The 26,767-nt window shown below is 33.2% G+C and overlaps 1 protein-coding gene and 2 pseudogenes across 2 annotated transcripts in view; 2 read left to right on the forward strand and 1 right to left on the reverse strand.

Annotated features, from left to right (window-relative positions):
* Positions 1 to 1,095: 1,095 nt before the first annotated feature.
* Positions 1,096 to 26,767, reverse strand: part of LOC148623288 (dynein regulatory complex subunit 7-like) — a 52,065-nt gene continuing 26,393 nt past the window's right edge. For both annotated transcript variants that reach the window (XM_088565037.1, XM_088565039.1), the window contains 6 exons: positions 23,544 to 23,654; positions 22,300 to 22,410; positions 17,264 to 17,458; positions 5,541 to 5,680; positions 2,694 to 2,777; positions 1,096 to 1,355 (listed from right to left, as the gene is read on the reverse strand). In XM_088565037.1, coding sequence (XP_088421163.1) covers positions 2,696 to 2,777; positions 5,541 to 5,680; positions 17,264 to 17,458; positions 22,300 to 22,410; positions 23,544 to 23,654 — 639 coding nt within the window. In that variant the 3' untranslated portion in view covers positions 1,096 to 1,355; positions 2,694 to 2,695. The remainder of the gene's footprint in view (positions 1,356 to 2,693; positions 2,778 to 5,540; positions 5,681 to 17,263; positions 17,459 to 22,299; positions 22,411 to 23,543; positions 23,655 to 26,767) is intronic.
* On the forward strand, positions 10,171 to 12,363 carry LOC148623289 (uncharacterized; annotated as a pseudogene).
* Positions 12,743 to 14,031, forward strand: LOC148623290 (uncharacterized; annotated as a pseudogene).

The raw sequence follows: 26,767 nt of genomic DNA on the forward strand, positions 1-26,767 counted from the left end.
ACGGAAACTTCAGTAGCAGAACACAATACAAATGATGACTGGCAGGACAGTTCATTTTAATAAATTTTAATTAGAAAATGTTTCTACTATATAGAAAATTCAGTGAAACCAATTAGTTGTTCAAGGTGCAAAGGCTAAGGTCACATAAGGCGAACATATCCGAATACTGACGTTTTACCGGATCGAATTTCTGTAAAAAAAAAAATCGTGTTTAAATACTTTAAATGGACATAAATTATTGGACAATCGGTCGTTTGAAAGGAGCTGTATTAACACTAATATTAATGACACTTATGTTACGGAAAGTCTAACAATTCTTATTAAAAAAAAAAAAACAAAACAAAACAATTTTTTTACTAATAAGCCTATTAAGAGGAAGTACAAACAGTTATTCATAATGTCCTAGGTGGTGAATATTTACTATTTCTATTTTGAAAAAAACGGAATGAAGTTTCAAAAAGGAGGGCAGTGTTGTGTGATCCCAAACTAAACATTTCCCGCAAGTTAATAGTCTATGACATTTTTGTTAGTTGAAGATAGGAACAGAGTTTGAAAGGAAAAAGGAGAGTTATATAGAGCTGTTTTGAAGTTGTTTGTGGAATATAGAGGTATAGTGATTCATTATCTCGGTATATGCGTGTAGTTATTTCGACTTTGTATGTACCATTACTTTGCCGTCAGCACACTTTTCTTTGCTAAAGTGTCATTCACGAACCTGACCGGCGATTACGGTTTTCAAGACTTGGGAAATTTTATATAATCTTGATCAAGAGTTGACCATCAATTATTATCTGTTCATTAAATCATAATTTTCTTTATTAAAAAGGTTTATGAAGACAGTACGCCGCTCCACATTCCTCTTTTGATAACCTAAAACATATAGAAAAAGTGTTGTTTTTACTAAATTCCTAAAAGGCTGAGCTCATATACTCTATACTATCTTATAAATCAATACCACCTTCCTCCTGTGGTAACGTTACTTAAGTATCATTGTGTATTGTAGTGAATCGGCGCACAAACCATATGTACAGGATGCCGACACCATGTAGTACAACATTGTTTTGGGAAAGTAAAAAAAAATAACCAACAGCAAAATCGAAAAAAACGAACATGAGTTTATTTACAATAAATATTTATAACAATATATCACAGAAGAAAATAGCAGTTCAACATACCCAATTTAATTAAACTATGGTGCCATATATACATCAATACCTTTAGGTCCAGTTTAAATTAATTTTCCACAAGACTTGTATTAGCTAATTCTCTAGTCAATACCACAATACCAGGAATAGAAATAATATTGTTAGATATGTGACGTCAAATTAACATGTCTCTCTCATTATCCTTCATACCTAGAAAAAAAAAGAATCTAAAATATAAATATACCAATCAGCCACCAAGATTAAATCAAAACTCCTTTTGATTCAGCACAATGAAGTCTGTTTTAGACTAAAGCTGTTACTTTCTATTTTTGCAATATGATACTAGTATATGGTTACTGAGGTATATACACATATTTTCATAACCTCCTCCACAAACAATGGTAAGTGAACAAAAAAAAAAAAAACAAAACAAAACAGAACAAAACCAAAAAAAAACCAAATAAACAAAAACAAAATAATTGTCTTAAGTAAAAAATTGCTTATGTGATATTTCCTTTTTTTCTTTTGTTTTTTTTTCATCGAACAATTAAATAGTAATTTTATGACACCCTTCTTAAATTCTGAAGGGTCGGTAGGCTGGATTTTTTTTTTAATTTTGAAATGAAATAAGTGTGACAAATAACTCAAAATACAAAACAAAAAACAAAAACAAAAACAAAAAACCAAATCTGCAAAGACGTAATAGACTGAGTCCATGGCGAAAAGCACACTCACGTGTATTTACAATCTAAATATAAACAATTAGTATTTCTGACTCTTTGTTGTTCATCTATGATAGAAAAATATCTTTGGATTAACTACTTTCTTTTTTCTGTAGACAGTCAGCAGGCAGCAGGCTTTTTAACTATTTTTTTAAATAAAAAAACCTTTTAGGGTAGGGAGGTCAGAAGGAGGTTCAGAAGGGTGACCGGAAAAATAACTATTTTTAAGCCTTATTATGTTTTATGAAAGAACTGACAATGAGAGATTCATCCAAAAGCTATTACACGTTACTGTCTTCTTTTGTATTATTTGATGTAAAACAATTTCTATTGAATAAACTTTAAAAAAACCTTTAAAGAAACAATTTTTCAAAGATAACAAAAAATATAATAGTATTACGCATATATATATATACAACTGGACACAACATGAAACAAAACATTTGTTATCAACGATGTATTTACAATAAGGATACTGATATGCTCAATAATGACATTTACTCCATAGTTGTATTGACAGTAAATAGAGAGAATTCCTTCCATTTTACCAATAAATGACATTAAAAGAGTAAAAAATAGAAGTTTTACCATGTTTCGTGCGCTAAAAAGTATTAATTTAGACTTACCTTTCATACTGAAGGAAGGTTCAAATTGCTTACTCCTAAGTCCTAACCCTCTTAAATTGGGCTATATATATAAAACAATATTGAAAGATGCAAACAAAGACTTTAGCAAAACATTCTTCAACTTATCTGTTCCCTTCAAGTGATAAATTACCGTGTTGCTTCGATATTATAATGATATACTTCTGTCTTGTGTAACATACCTTTAGAAGTATTCTGCTAGCCTTTGATCGTCTCTAAGTCTCCTGTCCAATGCCATATACTTGTGAGGAGCTGTTTCTTTATGTCTATAACCACAAAATGAAGATCATTAGTTGAATGACATTTTGCCAAGGTTCCATCATAGACCCAAGTAATTCTAAACCAATTTTATGTTTTGATATTTTGACTTGCATCACTTTTACGTGGACAAGTGGGCAAGCACTAATAAGCATGATAAAATATTCACTTTTTTCCAACATATTTTCCCGTTTGAAATGTCAAATGCTATCAAGCGTTAGTGCTAAATAACAAGAGGCTATTCCTTCACTCTTATGAGGATGACTTTGTAGCTGATCTGATCAGAAAGAAAGAATATCGTTTGGCTAGATCCTTCAATCTCAGTTTCCGCTATAAAGATGACGTATTATCTTTCAACAATCCTAATTTCGGGGATTTGATACATCGCATCTACCCAAAAGAACTTGAGATAAAGGATACTACAGACACTGTGAAGTCAGCCTCATATCTTGACCTACACTTTGAAATCGGTGGTAAAGGAAAACTATTGACCAAACTTTACGACAAACGTGATGACTTTTCATTCAGAATTGTCAACTTTCTTTTCATCTGCGGCAACATCCCTTCGGCTCCTGCGTATTGAGTGTTCATATCACAACTCATACGTTATGCCAGAGCTTGCCGAAACTACGCAGACTTTTTTGTATCGCGCTAGAACTCTAACAAATAGGCTTCTGGAACAGAGTTATGTTGCTACAAGATTGAAGTCATCACTACAGAAGTTTTATGGCCGTTATCATGAACTCGTGGATCGTTATGATGTATCCATCAGCACCACGAAAACTGATTTATTCAACGGGTCATAGTTTTCCTTCCCTCGTTTGTCTATCCCGGACTTGACTTTTTATGAGCAACTCGGCGGGTGTTTCTAGAAAAGCAGAGGACGCTTAACCTACCGGTGCACCTGGTCCATGCTCCCAGTTTTTAGTGGAGTCCGAGTTGCTCATTTACTTTTGTTACTTTGTATGTATGATTTTAGTTACTTTATGTTCTTTGTTGTGTATGTCTGTTTTCCATGTCTGGTCTTTGTCCCTGGATTACATTCTTTTGATTACCGCTATAACCTTGGTTCCCTTGATTACTCTCTCTCTCAGGAGCCTGAATTGCTTACTTGGTTGAATTTTGCCTTAAATTTAACAGGAATGTGTTCAACAATTTTGACTCAAGAAGTATTTGGTAGGACTTATAATAAGGATCATTTCAACAATTAAAAGTTTATTTTAATCTTTTATAGTTTTCAAGAAAAAAAGTTATTTTCCCCTTTGAAGGGCAATAACTCTTACAAGGAGTCATCTGACAACATTTATCCCTGAAGACTTTTGTAGTCCTAATAATATCAGCTATTGAAAGAATTTGCCTAAACCTAATGGTTTTGGAGATATATGCGAAAAACTACTGTCTGACCCCTATGTTCTATTTTTAGTAATGGCGGTCATGTTTTTGACGGATCAAAAATTCCCACTACAGTTCTATGCAGGATACACCAAGAAACATTCATACCAAGTTTGGTTCCCTAGAACAAATAATGTCAGAGGAGAGGATTTTTGAAAGAAATAACATTAAAAATAGCAAAAATCGTTAAAAAAGGGCAATATCTCCAACATAACTGACTGGCTTAAAACTATAATTTGACTAGAGATAGATCTCATCATGCTGAGCGCTTCAACTTGATGTCAGAATTTAGCTAAACCTAACAGTTTTGGTGATATATGTGAAAAAGTACGTCTTACCCCTATGTTTTATTTTTAGTAACGACGGCCATGTTTTTATGGATAAAAAATCAACACATCAGTCCTATGCAGGATACCCCAAGAAACATTCATACCAAATTAAGTTGTAATTAGTCAAGTCGATTCAGAGGAGAAGAGTTTTGTATAATTGTTAACGACGACGGACAACGACAACAACGGATGCCAAATGATGGCTATAGCTCACGTTGCCTTTGGCCAGGTGAGCTAAAAATGTGAAATAAACAAATCACAAGGCAAAATGCATGACTATAACACTTAACTGTAGTTATTGTGAAATGGCTTACAAAATGAGTACATCTTGCTAAAACCTTATTCTAAGCAGGTTTCATAAAGACTTCCCTCAAGTTACTGTATCTTTTTCTGAAATCATCAAGTTGGTATACATCCAAGTTGAATATTTTGATGAGTTACTCATATGAGATATGGAACAATAAGGAGTAGCAGCATTCAATAGCTTATTAACTGAGATGTATAATCAGCTTTGATTCGTCCCTCTTTTGAAATAATTTTTCAGTCAAAATAATGAGATATGTTATAAAAAAAAATTGTTGTCAGTCTAAACAAATCAATGTAGAACTCAGTTTTCAGTATGATTATATCCCTTTGATCTCTAAACCTTTCAATCACTGCCTTTAATTACCAACAGAGTCAAGTGTATTTTAGACTAAAATCTTAAGAAGGCTTTACAAAACGATGGATAAAATAATCAATATAATTGATAATTTTTTTAAGCGAGCCAAATGCCAGTTTCAAGGATTATTTTGGAATTACGGAGGACATTTAGCAATATCTCTGGGTTCAGAGATTAGCTACAATATAAACCACACTTGGTACCTTAATATTTTAAGCGGAGTGTTCCATGTATATTCATGTAGTGGTCCCTTATATCTAGGTAAACATCATGGCCCAAGCTACATCTATATAAGTTTGTGAAAAAATGCATGTAGACCAATGGAACCTATGTTAAAATACTTTTGCGATGAGAGCTTAACAGACTTATGTTAATGAGAAATCACATACCTTGCAAGTCTGAGTTCTAGCATGTGAATCTTAAAGAGTGTTTCCTGGCAGAATGTCATATATTTTTCTTCATCCTCCTTATTACATGACAATTGGTTCTGATGGTACCAAGCTTGTTTGTCGGTTAACATCTGTGTTTCCTACAAAAAAAATATTACATCATAAATCTGACAAAACATAATGTGACATTTAACCATCCAACATTAATCTCAGAAAAAAATAGTCAGAATGGCCAAATATGCCATCTATTTAAAAAAAATGCAATTACTATTTGAATACCAACAACTTAATAGTTTCAGAAAGGGACCGTGGTATAACAATACAGCGGAACAAATTAAAAGGTCATAAAAAACTTCATGGAACTATGAGTCAAAATCTTATTCTTCATTATTTCCAGATCCTAAACTCCAACACAAGGATATCTAACGAAGGACCTCCCAATTGCATCTAATAAAGAATCATTCAATGATACACATCACAAAATAAGCTAAAGGAACTCAACACAGACATCCGATGATATCAAATACAGAACCATCCAAATATATCTGACACAGAACCAGCCAATTATATGCAACATAGCCATCCAATGACATTCAAACACAGAACAAGCCAATTATATCCAACACATGGGCATTCAATGACATTCAAACACAGAACCAGCCAATTATATCCAACACACGGCCATCCAAAGACATCCAAACACAGAACCTCCCCATGTTATCTAACAAAGAACCAACCACTGGTACCAACACGAAACAAACCAAGGGCACCCAATACAGAACCACCCAATGTTACCAAACACAGAATCACCCTATAGTACCAAAGAGTAATCAAGGCAACCAAGGTTATAGCGGTAATCAAAAGAATGTAATCCAAACACAGAACCAACAACTGGCACCAAAAACAGAAAACCAAGGGCACCCAATACAGAACTACCAAATGTTACCAAACACACAACCACCCAATGTTATCTAACACAGAATCATCCACTAGTACCAAACACAGAAAACCCATGGGCAGCCAATACAGAAGTACCATTTGGCATCCAATACAGAATCACCTCAAGGCATCAAACACAGAACCAACGTGTTCAATGTGTCATAGTTTTTCTTTCCTTTTTCGTCTACCCCTGACTTAACTTTTTATGAGCAATTCGGCGGGTGTTTCTAGAAAAGCAGAGGACGCTTAACCTACCGGTGCACCTGGTCCATGCTCCCAGTTTTTAGGGGAGTCCGAGTTGCTCATTTGCTTTTGTTACTTTGCATGTATGATTTTAGTTACTTTCTGTGTTGTGTTTGTCAGTTTCCATGTCTAGTCTTTGTCCCTAGATTACGTTCTTTTGATTTCCGCTAGAATCTTGGTTCCCTTGATTACTCTTACAGAACCAACCACTGGTGCAACACAAAACAACCCAAGGGCATCCAATATTACCAAACATAGAACCACCCTATGTTATCTCACACAAAGCCACCCACTATTACCAAACACAGAACCAACGACTGGTAACAAAAACAGAAAACCCAAGGGCACCCAATACAGAACTACCAAAAGGCACCCAACACAGAACCACCCAACGTTATCTAACACAGAATCACCCACTGGTACCAAATATAGAAAAACCCAAGGGCACCCAATACAATGCTACCAAAAGGCATCCAACGCAGAATCACCCTATGGCATCCAACACAGAATCACCAAATGACATCCAACTGATCCACCCAAAGGCATCCAACACAGAACCACCAAATGGCATCCAAAACAGAACCACCAACTGGCATCACCAAACATTAAAAACCATCCACGGGTACAAAACCTGGAATCAACCACTAGTACCATTCAATGATACCAAATACAGAACCATGGCATCCTACATAAAACCAAGCAAATGACATTAAAGGCAGAACCACCCAGATGGCATCCAACGCAGAACTACCCAAATGATACCCTTCTGTGAACAAGCTTATGGCATCCAATACAGAACCATCCAATGGCACCCAACAGAACCATCTAATGGCATCCAACACAGAATCACCCAACAACATCCAATACAGAATCATCAAATTACATCCAACACAAAACCATCAAATGGCATTCAACATAGAACCATCCACTGGTACCAAGCACAAAACCACCCCTTGGCATCCGATATCGAACAACAGAATGATACCAAACACAGAAACAGCTAATGTCACCCAATACAGAACCACCCAATGGTACTAAATATAGAACCACCCCATGGTATCCAATATAGAACCATCTGATGGTAACCAACAAAGTAACCAAAACAGAAACTTAATATGACATAAAATGAAACCTTCACCTATGACCTGACAGGCTATAATTTAATCATACATGTAACTTTCTCCCATGACCTAATAGGCAATAATTTAATCATACATGTAATCTTCACTGAGGACCTAACAGGCTATAATTTTAATCATACATGTAACTTTCCCCCATGACCTAATAGGCAATAATTTAATCATACATGTAATCTTCACTGAGGACCTGACATGCAATAATTTTATCAAACATGTAACTTTCCCCATGACCTGACATGCTATAATTTAATCATACATATAATCTTCAAATATGACCCGACAGACTACAATTTTATCATACATGTAACCTTCATATACGACCTGACATGCTATAATTTTATCATACATGTAACCTTCAAATACGACCTGACCGGCTATAATTTAATAATACATGTAACCTTCACATACGACCTGACGGGTTATAATTTAATCATACATGTAACCTTCACATATGACCTGACAGGCTATAATTTTATGATACATGTAACCTTCACATACGACCTGACAACTGTTAAACTGGTGATATATACGACTTCCCATGAGAGAACAACCAGGTGTCGCTGTCCAAAGGTCACGTGGTGTCCGTGTTTGTACGTGCATTTAATGAGCTTGATCAGAATTTGTGTTAATTTATTTGTTTTAAGATTCTATTTGTGTTTGTTATGATATTTGATTTTTGTTTGTTGGGGTTTAACGTCCGATCAGCAATATTTCAGCTATATTCAGACGAATTATGATATTTGAGAGGTAACTATTTATTGATTTACTGTGTTTTGCAAGTGATGGAAAAGGATTCGTTAGATTTTGGTGGAAAAAAATAGCCATAGAACAAAGGGGCCAATAAATGGCAGACAAAAACAGTAGCAATGTAATGCCCGAAAGGGGCTATTTTTCTGAAATGGTAAAACGCCGTACCAAAGAACTGTATCAACTGAAAACTGGGAAAGTATCGGAAACGGATACGAACCCCGATAACAATAACATTAGCGATTATGAGTATCATAGACAGAATTTACATAACGAATCATTGCGCATGACTACAGGAAGTCATTCGATCGATAACGAGATCGGAAATCGACAAAGTGAAAATGAAAGTATTTCTGAGAACACTTAAGACCGTGAGGGATATTTTAGAAAAACTTTCCGAAATGGAAAAGTCCCAAACGGAGATGATGGCTAAGTCAGGGGTCGCGCTGAGCTTCGCCAATGTCGCAATTTGCAATTTTTTATTTTATCTGGCGACAAAAATAGCCAGTTGGCGATTTTCTTGGTGCCTAGGTTTTGTTTATTAAAATTGACAGGAAGTCTATCCGCAACGGATATTCTCCCTAAATTTGTGTTGACACCTGGTCATAGTTAATTGACTATGACCAATTTACGACTGAAAGCAATTAAAGGTAATTAGACCAGGCGACCGTGACTGACAATATCCTCATGGGAGGTGTCAATCAAATGTAAATATATTATTGGGCCAATCAAAACTCTCATCATCTGGTCAAAGGTTAACACAATTAAGGCCATGTGCACGTGGCCACACACAAGTTTAACAGCCCTGTTTAACCATGTAATACATTCAGGAACAGACTTACCTAATAACAGAATAAATTAAATCCAATTAACAATGATTATCCCACCAGGAAATGTCTAAATACTTCAAAATGAAAGAATTGATAAAAGAAAATGGATGACATTTGTTTACAATTTTGCAATGCGACTTTTTTGGCGGGAAAATTGGAAAACAAATAGAATGGGGATTCCCAAAATCTAATTAACGAAATGCTATTCAGATATCAAGATAATTAAACAGGGACACAGTTAATGGTCAATGGTACAAAATGTAGTTTGATAGAAATTTTATCACTTGAGAAAAAGAATCAAGTTTGTTAAAAATAAAAAAATAAATTATATTGTATTAGATAAATTAGCCCATAAAGGATGAAGGTGAACATGTTTTAAAATCATTGACTATATGAGAATAGTAATATAAAGTCTTTCATAGAAGTAAAATACCTGTTTCTGGAGTAGTACTTTTTTATTTTATGCATATGAAAGCGACAGACTAGAGCAAAAAACCTGCTTTATACATGCATCAAGAGCGAATCTTGGGTACATGTATGTCATGAATGGAGAGGTTATTTTGATGAATTGACAAAGATAATTCATCAGTGGACTATACTGTCTTTTTTTTTTAAGTATAATTTTTTTTTGGCACCATTTGGCTCTAATTTCTGTAAACTGGCGACAAAAAATGGCAGCTGGCGATTTTTCTGGCGACAGAATTTTGGAAGCCAGAGCAGCCCCTGGCTAACATGGCTGTAAATATCTTACAGCTCCAAGATAGATTTGGCAAAGATCGACCAATGGCAGCCCAGACAAATACTGAAGTAGTAAAAGAGTCTGATAAAGACAAAAATGACAGAGGCAATGGACTTGTCAGACGATGATTTAGATTCGGGTGAAGAAATCGACATCACAATTGGCTCTATGTTAGAAGAGGATGACGAAAATACAGCCTTCTTCTTAGAGTTAGAAAAAGAATATGAAGAAGAAAAGAAGTTTGGGCCAGAAATAGATGGCACCATGGCTAAGTTAGCTGACACAGCTATAGAAAAGCCAATGAAAGAGGCAGATTATCAAAAACTGGTTGAGAAATACTTGATACCAGAAAACTGTCAAAAGATTCAGGTACTAACTTGTACAATGTATGATACTGTCTATATGTAAATGTTTGTACTGTGAATTTTTCTATGGCATGTACATGTAAATATTGTACATGGAACTGGTTATTTCAAATTATATTTAGGTCTCTAAGTTTGACATAAATATTTAAATATATATATATATATATATATATATATATTATAAAAGTGTAATTGTAACAACAGACTTTTCTGTTGAGTAAAATGATGCAGTGAAATTTGAATCGTGTTTAAATACAAAAGTCTGAAATATTCCTTTTTGAAAATATTCCAGGTTCCTCGAGTAAATAGAGAACTTTGGAAGGCTTTGAAACCTAAAAGAGAAGGGGATGTAGCAGTCCAGAAAGTAACTAAAACATGTTCCATGGCATTAGTTATGGTATTACAAGCACTTAATATTATGAAGACTAAAAGGGACTTTACTGAAACTAAAGCAATCTTTAAAGACCTTTTTAAAATCCTCACCCATGGTATATGTACTGCTAATAGGAAAAGGAAACAAATGATTAGACCAATTGTTCCAGCTAAGTACAGAAGATTGTGTGAGGTTGATACGCCAGTACCAGAATTTTTGTTTGGAGACAACTTAGATGAAAAGGTGTACCAGTTGGACAGACAATAAGAGGTCTGATAAGTTATCTATGTCTGAGAGTCAGGGTCCTTTTTTAGGGAAAAAGAAACACTACTGGGCAATAGACGAGCCTTCAGGAAAAAACAAGAAATGGCCAACAGGAAAAAAGAAAGGCCACTTCAAGAAACAAAAGAGAAACTTAGTGTAAGTACATGTAGTTTCCAACTATACAACACTCCAGATAACTTTATTGGTGGACAAATTTCACAGTTTATACATAATTGGGAGTTGTTGTCTATAGATCCCTGGATATATAATGTTTTAACTGGGTATACTATTGAATCAGACCATATACCTATTCAGAGAACAATTTCTAAAACAAATGACTTCAACCACAATGAAAATGCACTAATTCAAACAGAAATTGATAAATTCCTGAGCAAAGGAATCATTGAAGAATTTTCATTAATTGACATTAGTGGATATTACTCAAACATTTTTATTTGACCAAAAAGGGATGGTTCTATCAATAACATCAAACCAAATCAGTATATGGCATCAGTCGATTTAAAAGATGCTTATTATAGTGTTCTTATACAAGAAAATGATAGTAAATATTTAAGATTCAAATGGAAAGACAATCATTATCAATTTAAAGTACTTCCACAAGGATTGTCTTTCAGTCCGAGGGTTTTCACTAAATTATTAAAACCGGTTTATGGAAAATTGCGTGGAATGGAAATTGTTTTTCTTGAGTTTATTATAAATACACTAGATATGACAATCAGATTAACCATAGAGAGAAAAGATAACTTAATTGAGCAATGTAAAGAGGTGCTTAGTCATACTAAAGTCACAATTTGTGATTTAGCTCGTGTGATAGGGAAAATGGTAGCTAGTGAACCAGGAGTACGATATGCTCCTCTGTATTTCAAGGATCTACAGATTTTTAAAGATAAATCTTTAAAATGTAATCATGGGAATTTTGATTCTTATATTGAATTGGATATGAGGAGTAAGGATTTACTAACTTGGTGGTTAACAATGTGAAGTCCAGTTATAAGTGTATTACTTTAAGTCCATCTTCAGTTGTTTTTTATAGTGGTGCTAGTAAAACTGGATGGGGTGGCTTTAATGAGACTTATCAATCAACTGATCATGGGTTTTGGTCAATTGTTGAGGCATCAGAGCATATCAATATTTTAGAATTAAAAGCAGCTTTATTTACTTAACAATCATTAGGAAATATGCTTCATAATACAAACATTAGGTTATATGTAGATAATACAGTTGCATTGTCGTATATGAACAATTTTGGTGAGCAGATACCTGCTTTAAATAACTTTATAACAAATTTGGCATTGGTGTGTTTCTAGGAACATCTATTTAAGCATGGCACATGTGGATGATTAAACCACATATTTTTAAAAACATTGAAAAAGCATTTGGTGAAATTACTGTGGATTTATTTGCCAGACTCAAACGCAATGGCTATTGATGCCTTTACAATTTCATGGACAAGTTCTAATGTTTATTATATATTACCACCTTTCAGTCTTCTGGGAAAAGTTCTGCAGAAATTAATAACAGAAAAAGTGGACAAGACTCTTATTGTAGCTCAAATTTGGACAACACAAGTATGGTTTCCAATTTGACTGCAGCAGACTTATCAACAACCATATCTTCTCCCAAAGAACAGTTTAATACTACCAAGAAATCTATCCAAACAACATCCACTGATAAATCTTCAACTGGGAACATCTCAAAAGTAAAGGACTTTCAGTCAAGGTTACCAATATCATATTAAAGTCATGGAGATCTAGCATGAAAAACCAATACAACTGTTATCTCAAAAAGTGGAAATCATTTTCAAGTGAAAGGGAAGTCAATATGTTTGACCCCCTACCAAAGTAGTGCTGGAATTTTTAAATTCTTTGTTTGAACAAGATATTGGTTATAGTGACATAAACACTGCAAAGTAAGCTATATCAGCATTGTGTACTTTAGTTAGTGATAGAAATATTGGTAATAAAATTTTGGTTAAAAGTTTATGAAAGGTATTTTTACTAAAAAAAAACCTAGTTTACCAAGATACACTAAAATTTGGGATGTTAAGAAGTCTTGACATATTTTGAGACATTACCAGATAACAAACATTTAACTTTAATGGAGCTATCTCAAAAACTAGCAATGCTGTTTCTGTAATTGAGTGGACAAAGGTGTCAAACAGTATACAAGTTAAAAGTTGATAATGTTCAAATTGAAGTAAACAAACTGATATGTTATGTAAATGATTTGCTTAAACAAACTAAACCAGGATTACATATACAATCTCTAATTTTTGATAGTTATGCTGTGAAAGAAAAATTGTGTATTGTATGAACTTATAAATTGGACAAAATGTGTAAGGAATGGAGCACAAAAACCGTTCATCTCCACTGTTAAACCATATAAAGCTACTACGAACAGTACTATTGCCAGATGGGTTAAAAATGTAACGAAAAGTTCTTGTATAAATGTTGACTGTTTTGGTCCACACAGTTGTCGTTCAGCATCAACATCTGCTGCTTTAAGCCGAGGACTACAACTCAACACTATTATGAAAAGTGCTGGTTGGAAATCGTCAACAATTTCAAAAATTATATAATAGAACAATTGTTAGTGATAATGAACAATGTACTTTGGCACAGACTATTTTGTCTTCAAATACTTGAAATGTTGTACTGTCATTACACTGTAAGCTGGTTACACATTTTTTGCTTGTACATATGTATATGTGTTCAATAAAAATTTACCATCTCTGATTTGATTGTTAACAAGCATAAATGCCTATAGAAGGGTTTTACAGTTCACATAGTGGATTGATGATCTAGTTGTGCTCTAAAATCTCATGGGAAATCGTATATATCACCAGTTTAATAAAATGTTTCAATTAATCGAAATATTTGAAGATTGATTGTAATTTTATTAAACTGGTGATATAGATTTCACATGCCCACCACTTGAAAATATTTTGTTGTGGTTTTTCACCCACCCAATACTCAACTAGATCCTCAAGCTCTGAAGTATGACCTTTGGACAGAAACACCTGGCTGTTCTCTCATGTGAAATCCATATCACCATTTTAATAAAACTACAATCAATCTTCAAATATTTCGATTAATTGAAACATCCTATCATACACATAACCTTAAAGAGTAATCAAGGGATAAAAGATTCGAGCAGAAAACAGGAAAAATATAATCCAAGGATGAAGACAAGACAGACACAAACAACAAAGAACATGATATAACCAAAATGACACCTACAAAGAAACAGCTCTGTCTCCTTCAAAATATGGGGTTCTTTAGGGTAGATGCAATGTATAAAATTCCCAAACTAGGATTATCTAAAGGTAAAACTTCATCTATGTGGCGGAAACTGAGATCAAAGGATCTGGCTACATGATGTTGTTCTTTAGGATCAAATCAGCTACAAAGTAATCCTATGACCTGACAGGTTATATATAACCTTAACCCTCACAAATTATAGTCCCATCATGCATATAATCACTTAATAACAGGCTTTTGCTAAGAACCTTTAGAATTTATAACATATTCTCTTTCTAAAGTAGAACATAGCACAATATGGGCAAGGGATGGAATTACACTGGCATTCTTCATTTTTAATGAACTAAAATAGCTGGTATTATATGCTCCCTATACCTATTTATTTTTGGAAAATAAGCAATTAAATTTTTCAAAGGTTTTCAAATAGATGGTAAGGGATATTTAAATATGTCTTCAATACACTTCTTGTTTAAAGAAATGATGCAACAGTATATATAGCAAAAAGTTTTCTCAAAGAGTCAATTGATGTTTATATTATACTGACATATCAACTTCATTATCATCCTTCAGAGGTAAAATACCAGTTCTTATTACAACATGGAAAGTTACCAAGTAAATTGGATCTAAACATACTTCTCCATTTGCTTCCAATGTTACAGTGTATATTGATTTTTCTTTTTTTAATCAGCTGAATATTTCTCGTCAAATCACAAATATTACCAGTAATAGAACCAACATTTAACCACTACTAGTATGCAATAGAGCATTTGCAACTGAAATATAAAATCTTTTCTCTAGGGGATTTTATACTCTAAATCAGTATCATCCAAATTGATAATTTACTACAAATGCAAAAACAAAATCTGACAATTCTTTTTAGCATTGTTCAAAACAAATACTAGCCTGTAAGTTTTCACCAAGTATAATAGGCTTTCTTTACTGAACAAAATATTTTTTATTTAACTTCATCAATATTAAACTAGAGGCTCTTAAGAGTCTGAACTGCTCATCTAGATAGAAAAGCTAGATCCTACTTTTTGTAAAAGCAGCCATATTTTTTTAGTGGATAAAAAACCTGAGCAGGAACAATCATACTGACTTACTGAATTATGTCCAGTAGTTTCTGAAGAGGTTTTTGTAATAACATAAGAAATAAGATGAAAAAAATGTCCAGAACAGGCAATTACTCTAATATGGGTTTAGGTCTCACTAACCACTTCCAGGTCAAATGGCTACCCCTATGATGGTACCAAAAACAAACTGAACCTAGATCTATGCATTGTAAGTGCATTAATTGTGAATATTCTGATCAGAAGTAGTAAAAATAAAGCTGAGAATGTGTACTTTAAAATCATATTTGCAATTTACAACAAAAGTGTATGAATATTGTTTACATGTGTGAGTAACTTGCCTACATGCTGTCAGTTAGCAGAAAAGATAAAAATGTGGATTTTCAGTATTATTTATTAAAGAAATATTGAAGAATTTCTACAATCATCGTAGTATTAGCATAATGATTTTGAAAGAGTAAACAAGGGAACCAAGGGTCTAGTGTAAATCAAAACACCAAACATGGAAAATAGACAAACACATCATAGAACATTTAGTAAACATACAAAGTAACAAAAGCAAATGAGCAACTCGGACTCAACTAAAAACAGGAAGCATGGACCAGGTGCACCGGTAGAACAAGCATCCTCTGCTTTTCTAGATACACCTGCCAAGTTTCTCATAAAAGGTCAAGTCCTGGGTAGATGAAAGAGGAAAGGAAAACTATGACACAATGAACAAATCAGTTTTCATGGTGGAGATGGATACACCATAACCATTCATGAGTTCATGTTGAAAAGAGCCTTATTTTCAAAGCTGCACAATTATATGCAACTTTTAAGATGTCATTTGTCCTGTGAATTCACATTGAATTTTTTAAATTACTTTTTTAACATGTAAAGTAATGGAAACGTTAGAAGTGATTAGTGAGACCTAACAGATTTTTACAAAAAATTGACCACAGATAGATATCAGCGTGCTAAAAACTTTTAACCAAGTCATAGTTAGGAGATATATGTCAAACACTGCTGTTCAACCCATGTTCCATTTTTGATAATGGCAGCCATGTTTGCCTACGAAAAATCTCCACATCAGTTCTATGCAAGATATCCGAAGGAACATTCATACCAACTTTGGTTATAATTTTAGTAGTATCAGAAAAGAAGATTTTTGAAAATTGTAATTGACCATGACAACAAACGCCAAGTGATGGCAATAGTACACCTTGTGAGCTCCAAAAAATATTTGTTTTTGTAATTAGATTACCACAAGCCTAAGTCTTACAAACCATACAAGTAGTGTTCAAAAATATTTCAGGGTTAAAATAGTTGAATAATTGAAATCTAAATTAGTTATGCTTTTCAGCCATATTATTTGCGACAAATGAGTTTATTTACTGTGATTGCTCTGTATGCTTACACTTACAATTAACATAATACAGCTCTGAAAACAATAGAAGGGTCATCAATTCATTCTAGATTACCATCCCACATGTTTCTGTCAATTATTAGATCAAAAATCAGAACTGACATAGAAATCTGTTATCATGCTGATTTGATTTGAACCCAGCTGAAAAGTCTGCATAATTCCTCATCAAATTTACCATGTTTTTTGAAAATTGTTTTAGTATACAATATTGAAAGGAAGCATTGTTAATTGAGCTAGGTCTGTACGTGACATATTGATCAGTTCTTATTCCTATACTACTGGCCTTTTCCCCTTATTAAGATTATTAGCTGTGATAGAATCTAACCTTTTCATATCGAGCTTGTATTAAGTTAGCTTTGTTAATCAGTCTCTCTTTCAGATCTTTCAATGCCTCTGTTTTAAGCATGTAAGCCTCCTCTCGTGTGATTTTGTCTCCCTGCACGATTCTGGCAATAAATGGAGCTAGATAATCTATTTCCATATCCTGTTTTCTCATCTTTTCTTCTAGCTGCTGTCTTTCCTGAAATGATCAATAATTAAATAATTAGCTCTTATGTTAATTGATAAAATAATAAATTCCTTCTCTATTATATAGATCAATGCAGTGATAATCTATCAAGCTATGGTTTATTTACTAACAAAAACTGAGTGAATTTTCTGTGTCATTTACTACGAAGCAAAAACAAATTTCTTAATTATATAAAAAATGTGATTTCGACTTTTCTTTTTGCAGAAGTGAAAAAAAATCTAATTATTTTTATTCTTATTGGTATTGTTTTTGTAATAATCAAACTTGCAAAATCATACAGACAAATATTTTGTATTAACCAATAGTGTTTGAAATGACATAAAAAATAAAATTATTAAAAATCATTTTAAATGATTTCTTACAAAAAATCAGAATGATAAAATTAAAAACATTGCTTTTAAAAAAGCCTGTTTCAAGGGGTGATAATTGGTTGGAATTTTTTTCAAAGGGTAGATAATTGGTGGGAAAATGTTCTGGTCTCACTAACCACTTCCGGGTCAAATGGCCACCCCCATATGTAGAACCAAAAACACACTGAACCTAGACATATGCATTGTAAGTGCATTATTTGTGTGTATTATGATTAAAAGTAGTCAAAATGAAGCTGAGAATGTGTACTTTAAAATCATATATGTAATTAACTACAAAAGTGTATGAATACTGTTCACATGTGTGAGTAATTTGCCTCCATGCTGTCAATTAGCAGAACAGGTAAAAATGTGGATTTTCAGTATTATTTATTCAAGTAAATTTTGTGAAGAATTTCTACTATCATCGTACCATTAGCATAATGATTTTGGAAGCCTTTTTTTCCAATCTTCGCAACGGTATGCAACTTTAAGATGTCATTTGTCCTGGGAATTCACAGTGAGACTTTGAAAATTACTTTTTTAACATGTAAAGTAATGGAAACGTTAGAAGTGGTTAGTGAGACCATAAATTAAATTATGGCATACTTCAGAGAAATGCATAATTTGAGGAAAATTGCCTTTCCTGGTCATTATTTTCATTTTCCCATAAAATCAGTATAGTGATATTGGTAATCTGGCTATATTTTAAGAGGTGCATTGTGCAAGGTATTTTAAAAAACAACATAGCAACAAGATTTTTATCAGTAACAGTGACTCATAACTTGACGTCATCCATGAAATACACAACGTAACTGCTTGGGATATTCAAAGTACTCAAATAGTCACACAGCACAGACTTAGAATCACACAGTAATACAATAGGTATGATATAAATTGTTGAAATCTGTTCTTTTTTCATAATGATAAATGATATTTGCTATTACAACTTCTTGAATTATCATAGGTATCTCTTTGGTGTGACAAGTTAGTTAAAATTGTAATTTTTTAGTTTGTTTGTTTGTTTGTTGGGGTTTAATGTCCAAGCAGCAATATTTCAGCTATATTCAGAAAATGAACATGAAATGGATGATAAAATGAACATGAAATGAAAAAAAAAAGCATGGGTCACAAGGATAATAGGTTCGACAAATTTTGACTGCCACTGGAAAAAGGGGGGATGGGTAAGGTCGGGCAATTTAGCCTCCTGTGGCGGAGCGCAAAGGTTCCTACTCCTATCGAATACCACAGCAGGGTTCTTTAAAGTGCGAGGAACGTGGCATCTTTCCCAACACGGTGCACCACTATGGTTTGCGGTCAGGTTTTCCGTATTATAGTCTGACAACCCCAGCATGTAACATGCCAGGGGTACCCCATTCCACCACCTGGGGAACACATCCCAGTTGCTCTGTGGGCAAAGCGCCTAGCCCTCGGCTAAGTTTCTGAGCACTATTTAGTCGCCTCATACGACAAGCTTAGCGCTGCTGCTGGCCTATTCTTTTAACACCCGGACCTGCACAGGGCGTAATTTTTTAGTAATTTAGGGAAAATATCACTGAGGGGCATGATATAAAAATGACCATTTCTTTGTAGTCCTATGTCTGATTTTGATAGTTTTGGTTCTTATTAGACTCACAGTACCACAAGCTTTCATAAAATGTAAAAAAGGAAAAACATAAAAACTCATAAAATGTTTTTAAGGTCTCACTAACCACTTCCGGGTCAAATGGCCACCCCCCTATGTAGTACCAAACACACACTTAACCCAGACATATGCATTGTAAGTGCATTATTTGTGTGTATTATGATTAAAAGTAGTCAAAATGAAGCTGAGAATGTGTACTTTAAAATCATATATGTAATTAACTACAAAAGTGTATGAATATTGTTTACATGTGTGAGTAATTTGCCTCCATGCTGTCAATTAGCAGAACAGGTAAAAATGTGGATTTTCAGTATTATTTATTCAAGTCAATTTTGTGAAGAATTTCTACTATCATCGTACTATTAGCATAATGATTTTGGAAGCCTTTTTTTCCAAGCTTCACAATGGTATGCAACTTTAAGATGTCATTTGTCCTGGGAATTCACAGTGAGACTTTGAAAATTACTTTTTTAACATGTAAAGTAATGGAAACGTTAGAAGTGGTTAGTGAGACCTCTGTTGAAATGTGTAGGGAATTTTAGGTTTTTTTATATTGCTAGAAAAGGAGTTAGTTGACCCCAAATTTTTGTTTTGAAATATGAAAGAATGTCAGTTAAGTGTTCTTTATATAAAGTTATCAGAAATTTTATCAACCAGATTTTTAGAAGTTTGCAAAATATTGCAAATGCCCTTCCATAGGATTCCATGCATGAACATTTTATACCTTAACAATCAAATCAATTTTTTTTTGTTATTTGAATGAATGCATATACATTTGTGCAATTTTAACATGTGATTATATAATTATTTAAAGGCAAATAGTTGTTGCCAAAGTACTTTGTTCATAAATAATTGTTCTATTGTACAATTTTTGAAAAGTTGTTGCTGATTTCCAACAAGCACATTTCATAAGAGTGGTAAGTTGCAATCCTTGACTAAGAGCAGTGTTGAACAAAAGCTAAATGATCCAAAACATTTTAAAACTAGAAGCTCTAAAGAGCCTGAATAGCTAAACTGAAGAGATTTTGCCACAGATGAAAGGGAAGGTGACAATACGGAATACGGAATGAAAAGTCATCGCCTTTATTGTATAGTTTGGTCAATAGTTTTCCTTTACCATCGATCTCAAAGTGTACTTCAAGATATGAAGCTGACTTCACAGTGTCTATAGTATCTTTTATCTCAAGTTCTTTGGGGTAGATGCAATGTATAAAATCCCTGAAAATAGGATTGTTTAATGATAATATGTCATCTGTATAGTGGAAACTGAGATTAAAGATCAGCTATAAAGTCAGCCTCGTAAGCAAGAAGAAATAGGCCAGCAAGTAGAGGAGCACAATTTGTTCCCATTGGAATAACAACCGTTTGTTAAAAACCACATCCACCACACTGGACAAATATGTTGTTGATAAAAAATGCCAGCATTTTGGAAACTTCCTCTATATATTTGGAAGATGATTTGGAATTGTTGTTTTTTTTTACAAAGTATGAGGAATCTCTATGAAGAATTAAAAGTAATAATGATAAAAATAGCCCCAAAAAAAACATTGAAAAAAGGCAACAACTCCAACATGGCTTAATGAATTTACACAAAAATTTGAACACAGATAGATCATATAATTCTGAACATTTCACACATGACAGAATTTGTTTAAACCTAACAATTTTGGAGATATATGGGAAAAACTTCTGCCTGACCCCTATATTCTATTTCTAGTAAAAGTGGCCATGTTTTTCCACAGATCAAAAATCCACAAATCAGTTCTATGCAAAATACCCTAGGGAACATTTGTACCAAGTTTGGTTCAAATTGGTCAAGTAGTTTCAGAGAAGATTTTTGAAAGAAATGATATTTAAAATAACATGGCCTGATGAATTGACACAAAAATATGACCAGGTATAAATCTCATCGTTCTGACACTTTTACCCAGTCAGAATTGTGTTGAACCTAACGGCTTTGGAGATATACTGGGAAACCTTCTGACCAACCCCTATGTTCTATTTTAAGTTATGGGGGGCCACGTTTTTCAACATGTAAAAAAATCCAACACCAGTTGGATGCAGAATGCCCTAGGAAAATTCACACCAAGTTTGGTTCAAATTGGTGCAGTAGTTTCTGATATGAGAAGAGTTCTGAAAAATTGTTAACGATGACAACAACAACAGATGCCAAGTGATGGCAATAGCTCCAACATGGTTTAACAGATTAACACAAAAAATGCAGATATATTCGAAAAATTTCTGACCCCTATGTTCTATTTTTAGTAACAGCAGCCATGTTTTTTGACAGATCAGAAATCCCTATATTAGTTTTATGGAGAACACCCTAATAAATGTTCATACCAAGTTTAGTTCTAGTTGGTCAAGTAGTATCAGAAGAGAAGAAATTTGAAAACTTGATGACAGTGACAACCACGATGGAAGCCAAGTAATGGGAATAGCTCACAAGGCCCTTTGGGCCAGGTGAGTTAAAAATGACAGAGCTAGTCCTGTTTGAATTGAAAAAAGTCACAGAAACTTCATTTCATCATTGTTATCAATCATTCTTCACTATACATTTCCATATGATAGACAGCCTTCAGTGTGGAAAAAGGCTATGATGGACAGACTTTAGTATGATGAAAGATGATGATGGTTAGCCTTCACTACAGAAAAAACTAGAATGGAAAGCCTTCCTTGTGGAGAAAGACAATGATGGACAGTCTTCACTGTGAAGAAAGATAACAATGGACAGCCTTCACTTCAAATACTCAAGAAAGTTGACTGCAGTAATAAAATATTACATGAAGAAAAATGCCAGTCACTTCAAGAAATATAACTACAGGTTAAAGGAAACTTACCAGTTCTCTTCTGTGTTTCTTAGCCTTTTCATTCCTTTCTGTGTCATAAACAGAGATATCTAACTCCAAAGTTGTTTCTTCTTTTGTTCTCTCATTCAAAATCTCTTTTACCTGAACAAATACACCATACTGGTACTTCATGTATAAACAATAAACATAACTGATAAAGTAAGTGACCGAAAACAGTAATAAACAAGATTGCTACACTTAGCCATATGTCTCCCGCAGCTGCAAAAAAAAAATGAAGAGCAAAACTCGCATAATTCCTGTAATATCTGTAAAAAAAAAATGGCAGTTTGAAACGATCAACTACACATTGTATCTGAGAATCACATAAGATTTTAATGAAATTCATCTAGCAGTTTCTGAAAAGTTGTACAAAAACACTCACATTTCTCCCAAAACAAAGCAGAGGTGCAATATGATCAAAAACATATTGTATCCAACAATCGTACAAAGTTTTTAAACAAAAGAAGTTGGTTCTGTAAGGGCAAAATTTGGCCTAAAAAAAGTCTACATGAAGAAAATCTTATGTTGTTTCTCAAACTCTTTAATTTGTTTTATTCTTGATTTGATTGGTTTATGGTAATAATTTGTATATACATGCCCTTCAAACTTGGCTGAGATTGGGAAAATCTGTGAAAAAAAAACACAAATTTTGTGCAGTTTTTCACTCTTTTAACAAGGCCACATGCATGTTGACTCTCATGCTTCATATATTTTGTGTATAATTGTCAGTTACAACTTTGTGTAAAAATATTTTGAGTCAACAGATGGCCACTTCTGTTCCACACAAAAACCATCTTAAAATTGCAGACTTGTTAAAAGTGAAAGGTTTTTGTAAAAGTTACATAAATGCATACTGTTACTTCTGGAATGTCATAAATCTCAAAAACATCTTATATTCAGTGTTTGCATCCATTTTACTATACTACTACTACATAGAAATCTGCTTTAATCTAATTTCAAAAATGCCCAAATTAGGAGGCCAAAAGGGGTCCTTACTGAACTTTCTCCTTTGTCCAGCTGATTTCAAAAGATTACAGATGGACAGGAGACAACTAATTTAGAGTTGTAATTACAATGAACACAGTATAAAGACTATATACTAAAGAATTCCCAATAATAAATGCATGTATTTCCGTAATAATTTCTGAACATACAAAAATTCCAAAAAAGGTATGGCAACATTCTTACCAACAATTCTTTTACAGAGTATAATATGGAAATAATGGTAATCTTACCTCATCTTCAGATTCACGAACTCTGGCACGACATAAATCTTCAGCCTTTAACATGTCAAGTAACATCTGATACAGCTCAACTTGTTTATTCTGTTTAGCTGCAAGGTCTACCTATAACAAGATATAGTCTCTATAATTCCAGTCTACATAATAGGTAATAGGTTACATGTTTTTAATTTTCAAATCCATCACACCTTTATAATGAATAACAACATAATTTAAAGCTGGGATATTTTTTTCCAACCAAATTATTTCAGTATTGTAATAATATTAATTATCTTGTGTGATTAACAACAACAAACAAAAAAAAGCCCCTGAATTATCAGATTTACAGTAAAGGCACTTGTTATTGTGGATATCAATTTTTGAGATTTTCTAAATTTCTCTAGTTTAAAGAGTTCAGAATATGTGGATTGGAATATAGCTTCTAATGATTAGAACAGGTTGGAATTTAAACTCATGGTTTGATAAATCCACAAAAAATCCATGAAAATAGGTACCCCACAAACAATAGTTTGTCCATGAGTTGAAGTTAATAAATGCAACTTTACTGCCTTGTCAAACTGATTGTTTTTTCTTCAACGTTCAAAGCTGGTAGCCTTTGAAATCAAAACACTTTTGTTTTGATAGTTTGGCAATTGTTGTAGGAACTGCTATTAATCTCTTGGTAATCTACTTGCTAAATTTAATTGTACAATTTTGTGTTGTGTTGATCACTCATGATTGGATTAAACCAATTGGGCAAACAACCGAAGCATCAATATGCAAATAAGGATGTTAAATAGAAAATCAATCTGCCATTGATAAAAATATTTGAATGAACAATATGCAAATGACCATTAAGAGAAAATCATCCACCAATGAATGATAACTGTAGTTTTAGAATTAGAATTAGTCTATTATTCAATAATTTGACGTTGACAATGAGACTATAGCTCTATCAATGAAGACAATGAGCACTTAGTGTGCACTTTTAAACAATTTGACCTGAATGTTGTGACAAAGATAGTTCAATAATGCCACTGTCCAGTATGTACATTTTAATCATTAAACCTAGACACCAAGACAGAAATAGATTTTACCTAGTAACCACTGAATGACTTCCAAAAAACTCTGAAGACTTATAGTTTAATACAAATATTAATTTATTACCCCAAAATATAGAAAAGCAAAAGCGTACAAAAATGTTATAAGCTCCAAGAATCCCCTATGATTATTGAGACAGTCAGTAGATCTGTTGGAGGGATTCATGTAATGCCTCACCCTCCAACAAAATTTACTGACCACTGTCTAAATAACCACACATAGTCACCTGACAGCTTGTGATTTAAAATATCCTATTTATCAACAAATAAAGAGATTCCTGCAGCACAGCATGATACGACTACAGCATATGGAACTCTGCACAGCTTGAAAATGCTTGTTTCTGGCCCTTTTTGGTCCTTTTTCTGTAAACCACTGTATACCATGCATTTCTAGTTTTGAGATTCATTTTTTATAGTTCATGCTTTATCCAAAAGATGTTAGCAGTGAAGAAATTTAAAGGCCTACAAATATTTGTATGAAGAACAACTGTTTATGAGAAAAAATGAATATTTGTTCATGAAGTAAACCAAAGTCTATGAATTAGTTAAGTTAGTAAATGTTTTATTACAGTGACCTGTGCAAACATAAATCTATATGTACAATTATTCTTTTTTATTCATATACCTGGCCATTGGGCCCGGAAGTCACTGATCAAACATACTTGTACATGTACATCACTGTTAAGACTGTACGACTGTATTTCGAAAATGTCAATATGAGAATAGAAATAGTTAACTAGCTAATTAAGATTACTAGTATTTACTATATCTACCAGTACTATTTAATAAAAGTGCACAATATTTAACTGATAGCACTGATCAATACAAGGTGGTAAAATTTTATCAACCAGTAGAATTACAGCATTAGATGTTAAAAATTCTATAAGCAACAATTCAGTATCCAGTAGAAATTTTTTATGTGAGATGCAGAGAAAACTTTTTTCCTCATTAACTATATTACAGCAATGATAAATACAATCAATAAGCCAACTAAATCATGACATAATTGAATTATCTCCCTTTACAAGATTTACTATAACATAAGTGTTGCCTGACAAATATAGCTTAATGTATCTACATATGCCAAATACCAAGTAAAAAATTCCTTCAACAAAATATGTCAAATAACATATTCAACATAATAAGTCAAACACTCAGTAAATAGTGTAGATTGTCATGGATAGCTGAAGTCTGGAATATACAGACGTTAATGGAAGACTAAAATCTGGAATATATAGATTGTCATGGACAGCTGAAGTCTGGAATATATAGGTTGTCATGGATAGCTGAAGTCTGCAATATGTAGACGGTAATGGAAGACTAAAATCTGAAATATATAGATTGTCATGGATAGCTGAAGTCTGGAATATATAGATTGTCATGGATAGTTTAAGTCTGCAGTATGTAGACTGCCATGGATAGCTCAAGTCTGCAGTATATAGACAGGGGCTGCTCTGGCTTCCAAAATTCTGTCGCCAGAAAAATCGCCAGCCGCCATTTTTTGTCGCCAATTTTCAGAAATTAGAGCCAAAGGGTGCCAATATATGATAGTATTAAGTCTACTGATGAATTATCTTTGTCAATTCATCAAAATAACTTCTCAATATTCATGACATACATGCACGTACCAAAATTCACTCTTGATGCATGTATAAAGCAGGTTTTTAGCTCTAGTCTGTCACTTTCATATGCATAAAATAATAAAGTATTACTCCAGAAACAGGTATTTTATTTCTATTAAGGACTTTATATAACTATTCTCATATAGTCCCTGATTTTATAACATGTTCACCTTTGTCCTTTATGGTCTAATTTATGTTACAATATAATTTGTTTTTTTTTATTTTTAACAAACTTGATTCTTTTTTTCAAGCGATAAAATTTCTAGCTAACTACATGTTTGTGTCCCTGTTTAATTATTTTGATATCTGAGTAGTATTTCCTTAATTAGATTTTGGAAATCCCCATTCTATTTGTTTACCAATTTTCCCACCAAAAAAGTCACATGGCAAAAGTGTAAACAAATGTCATCCATTTTCTTTTATCAATTCTATCATTTCAAAGTGTTTAGACACTTCCTGATGGGATAATCATTGTTAATTGGATTTAATCTATTCTGTTATTAGTTAAGTCTGTTTC

The sequence above is a fragment of the Perna viridis genome, chromosome 2 (genome assembly GCF_037379345.1).
Source record: "Perna viridis isolate PV_CMFRI_1.1 ecotype Kerala chromosome 2, ASM3737934v1, whole genome shotgun sequence".
In the NCBI taxonomy this organism is placed as follows: domain Eukaryota; kingdom Metazoa; phylum Mollusca; class Bivalvia; order Mytilida; family Mytilidae; genus Perna; species Perna viridis.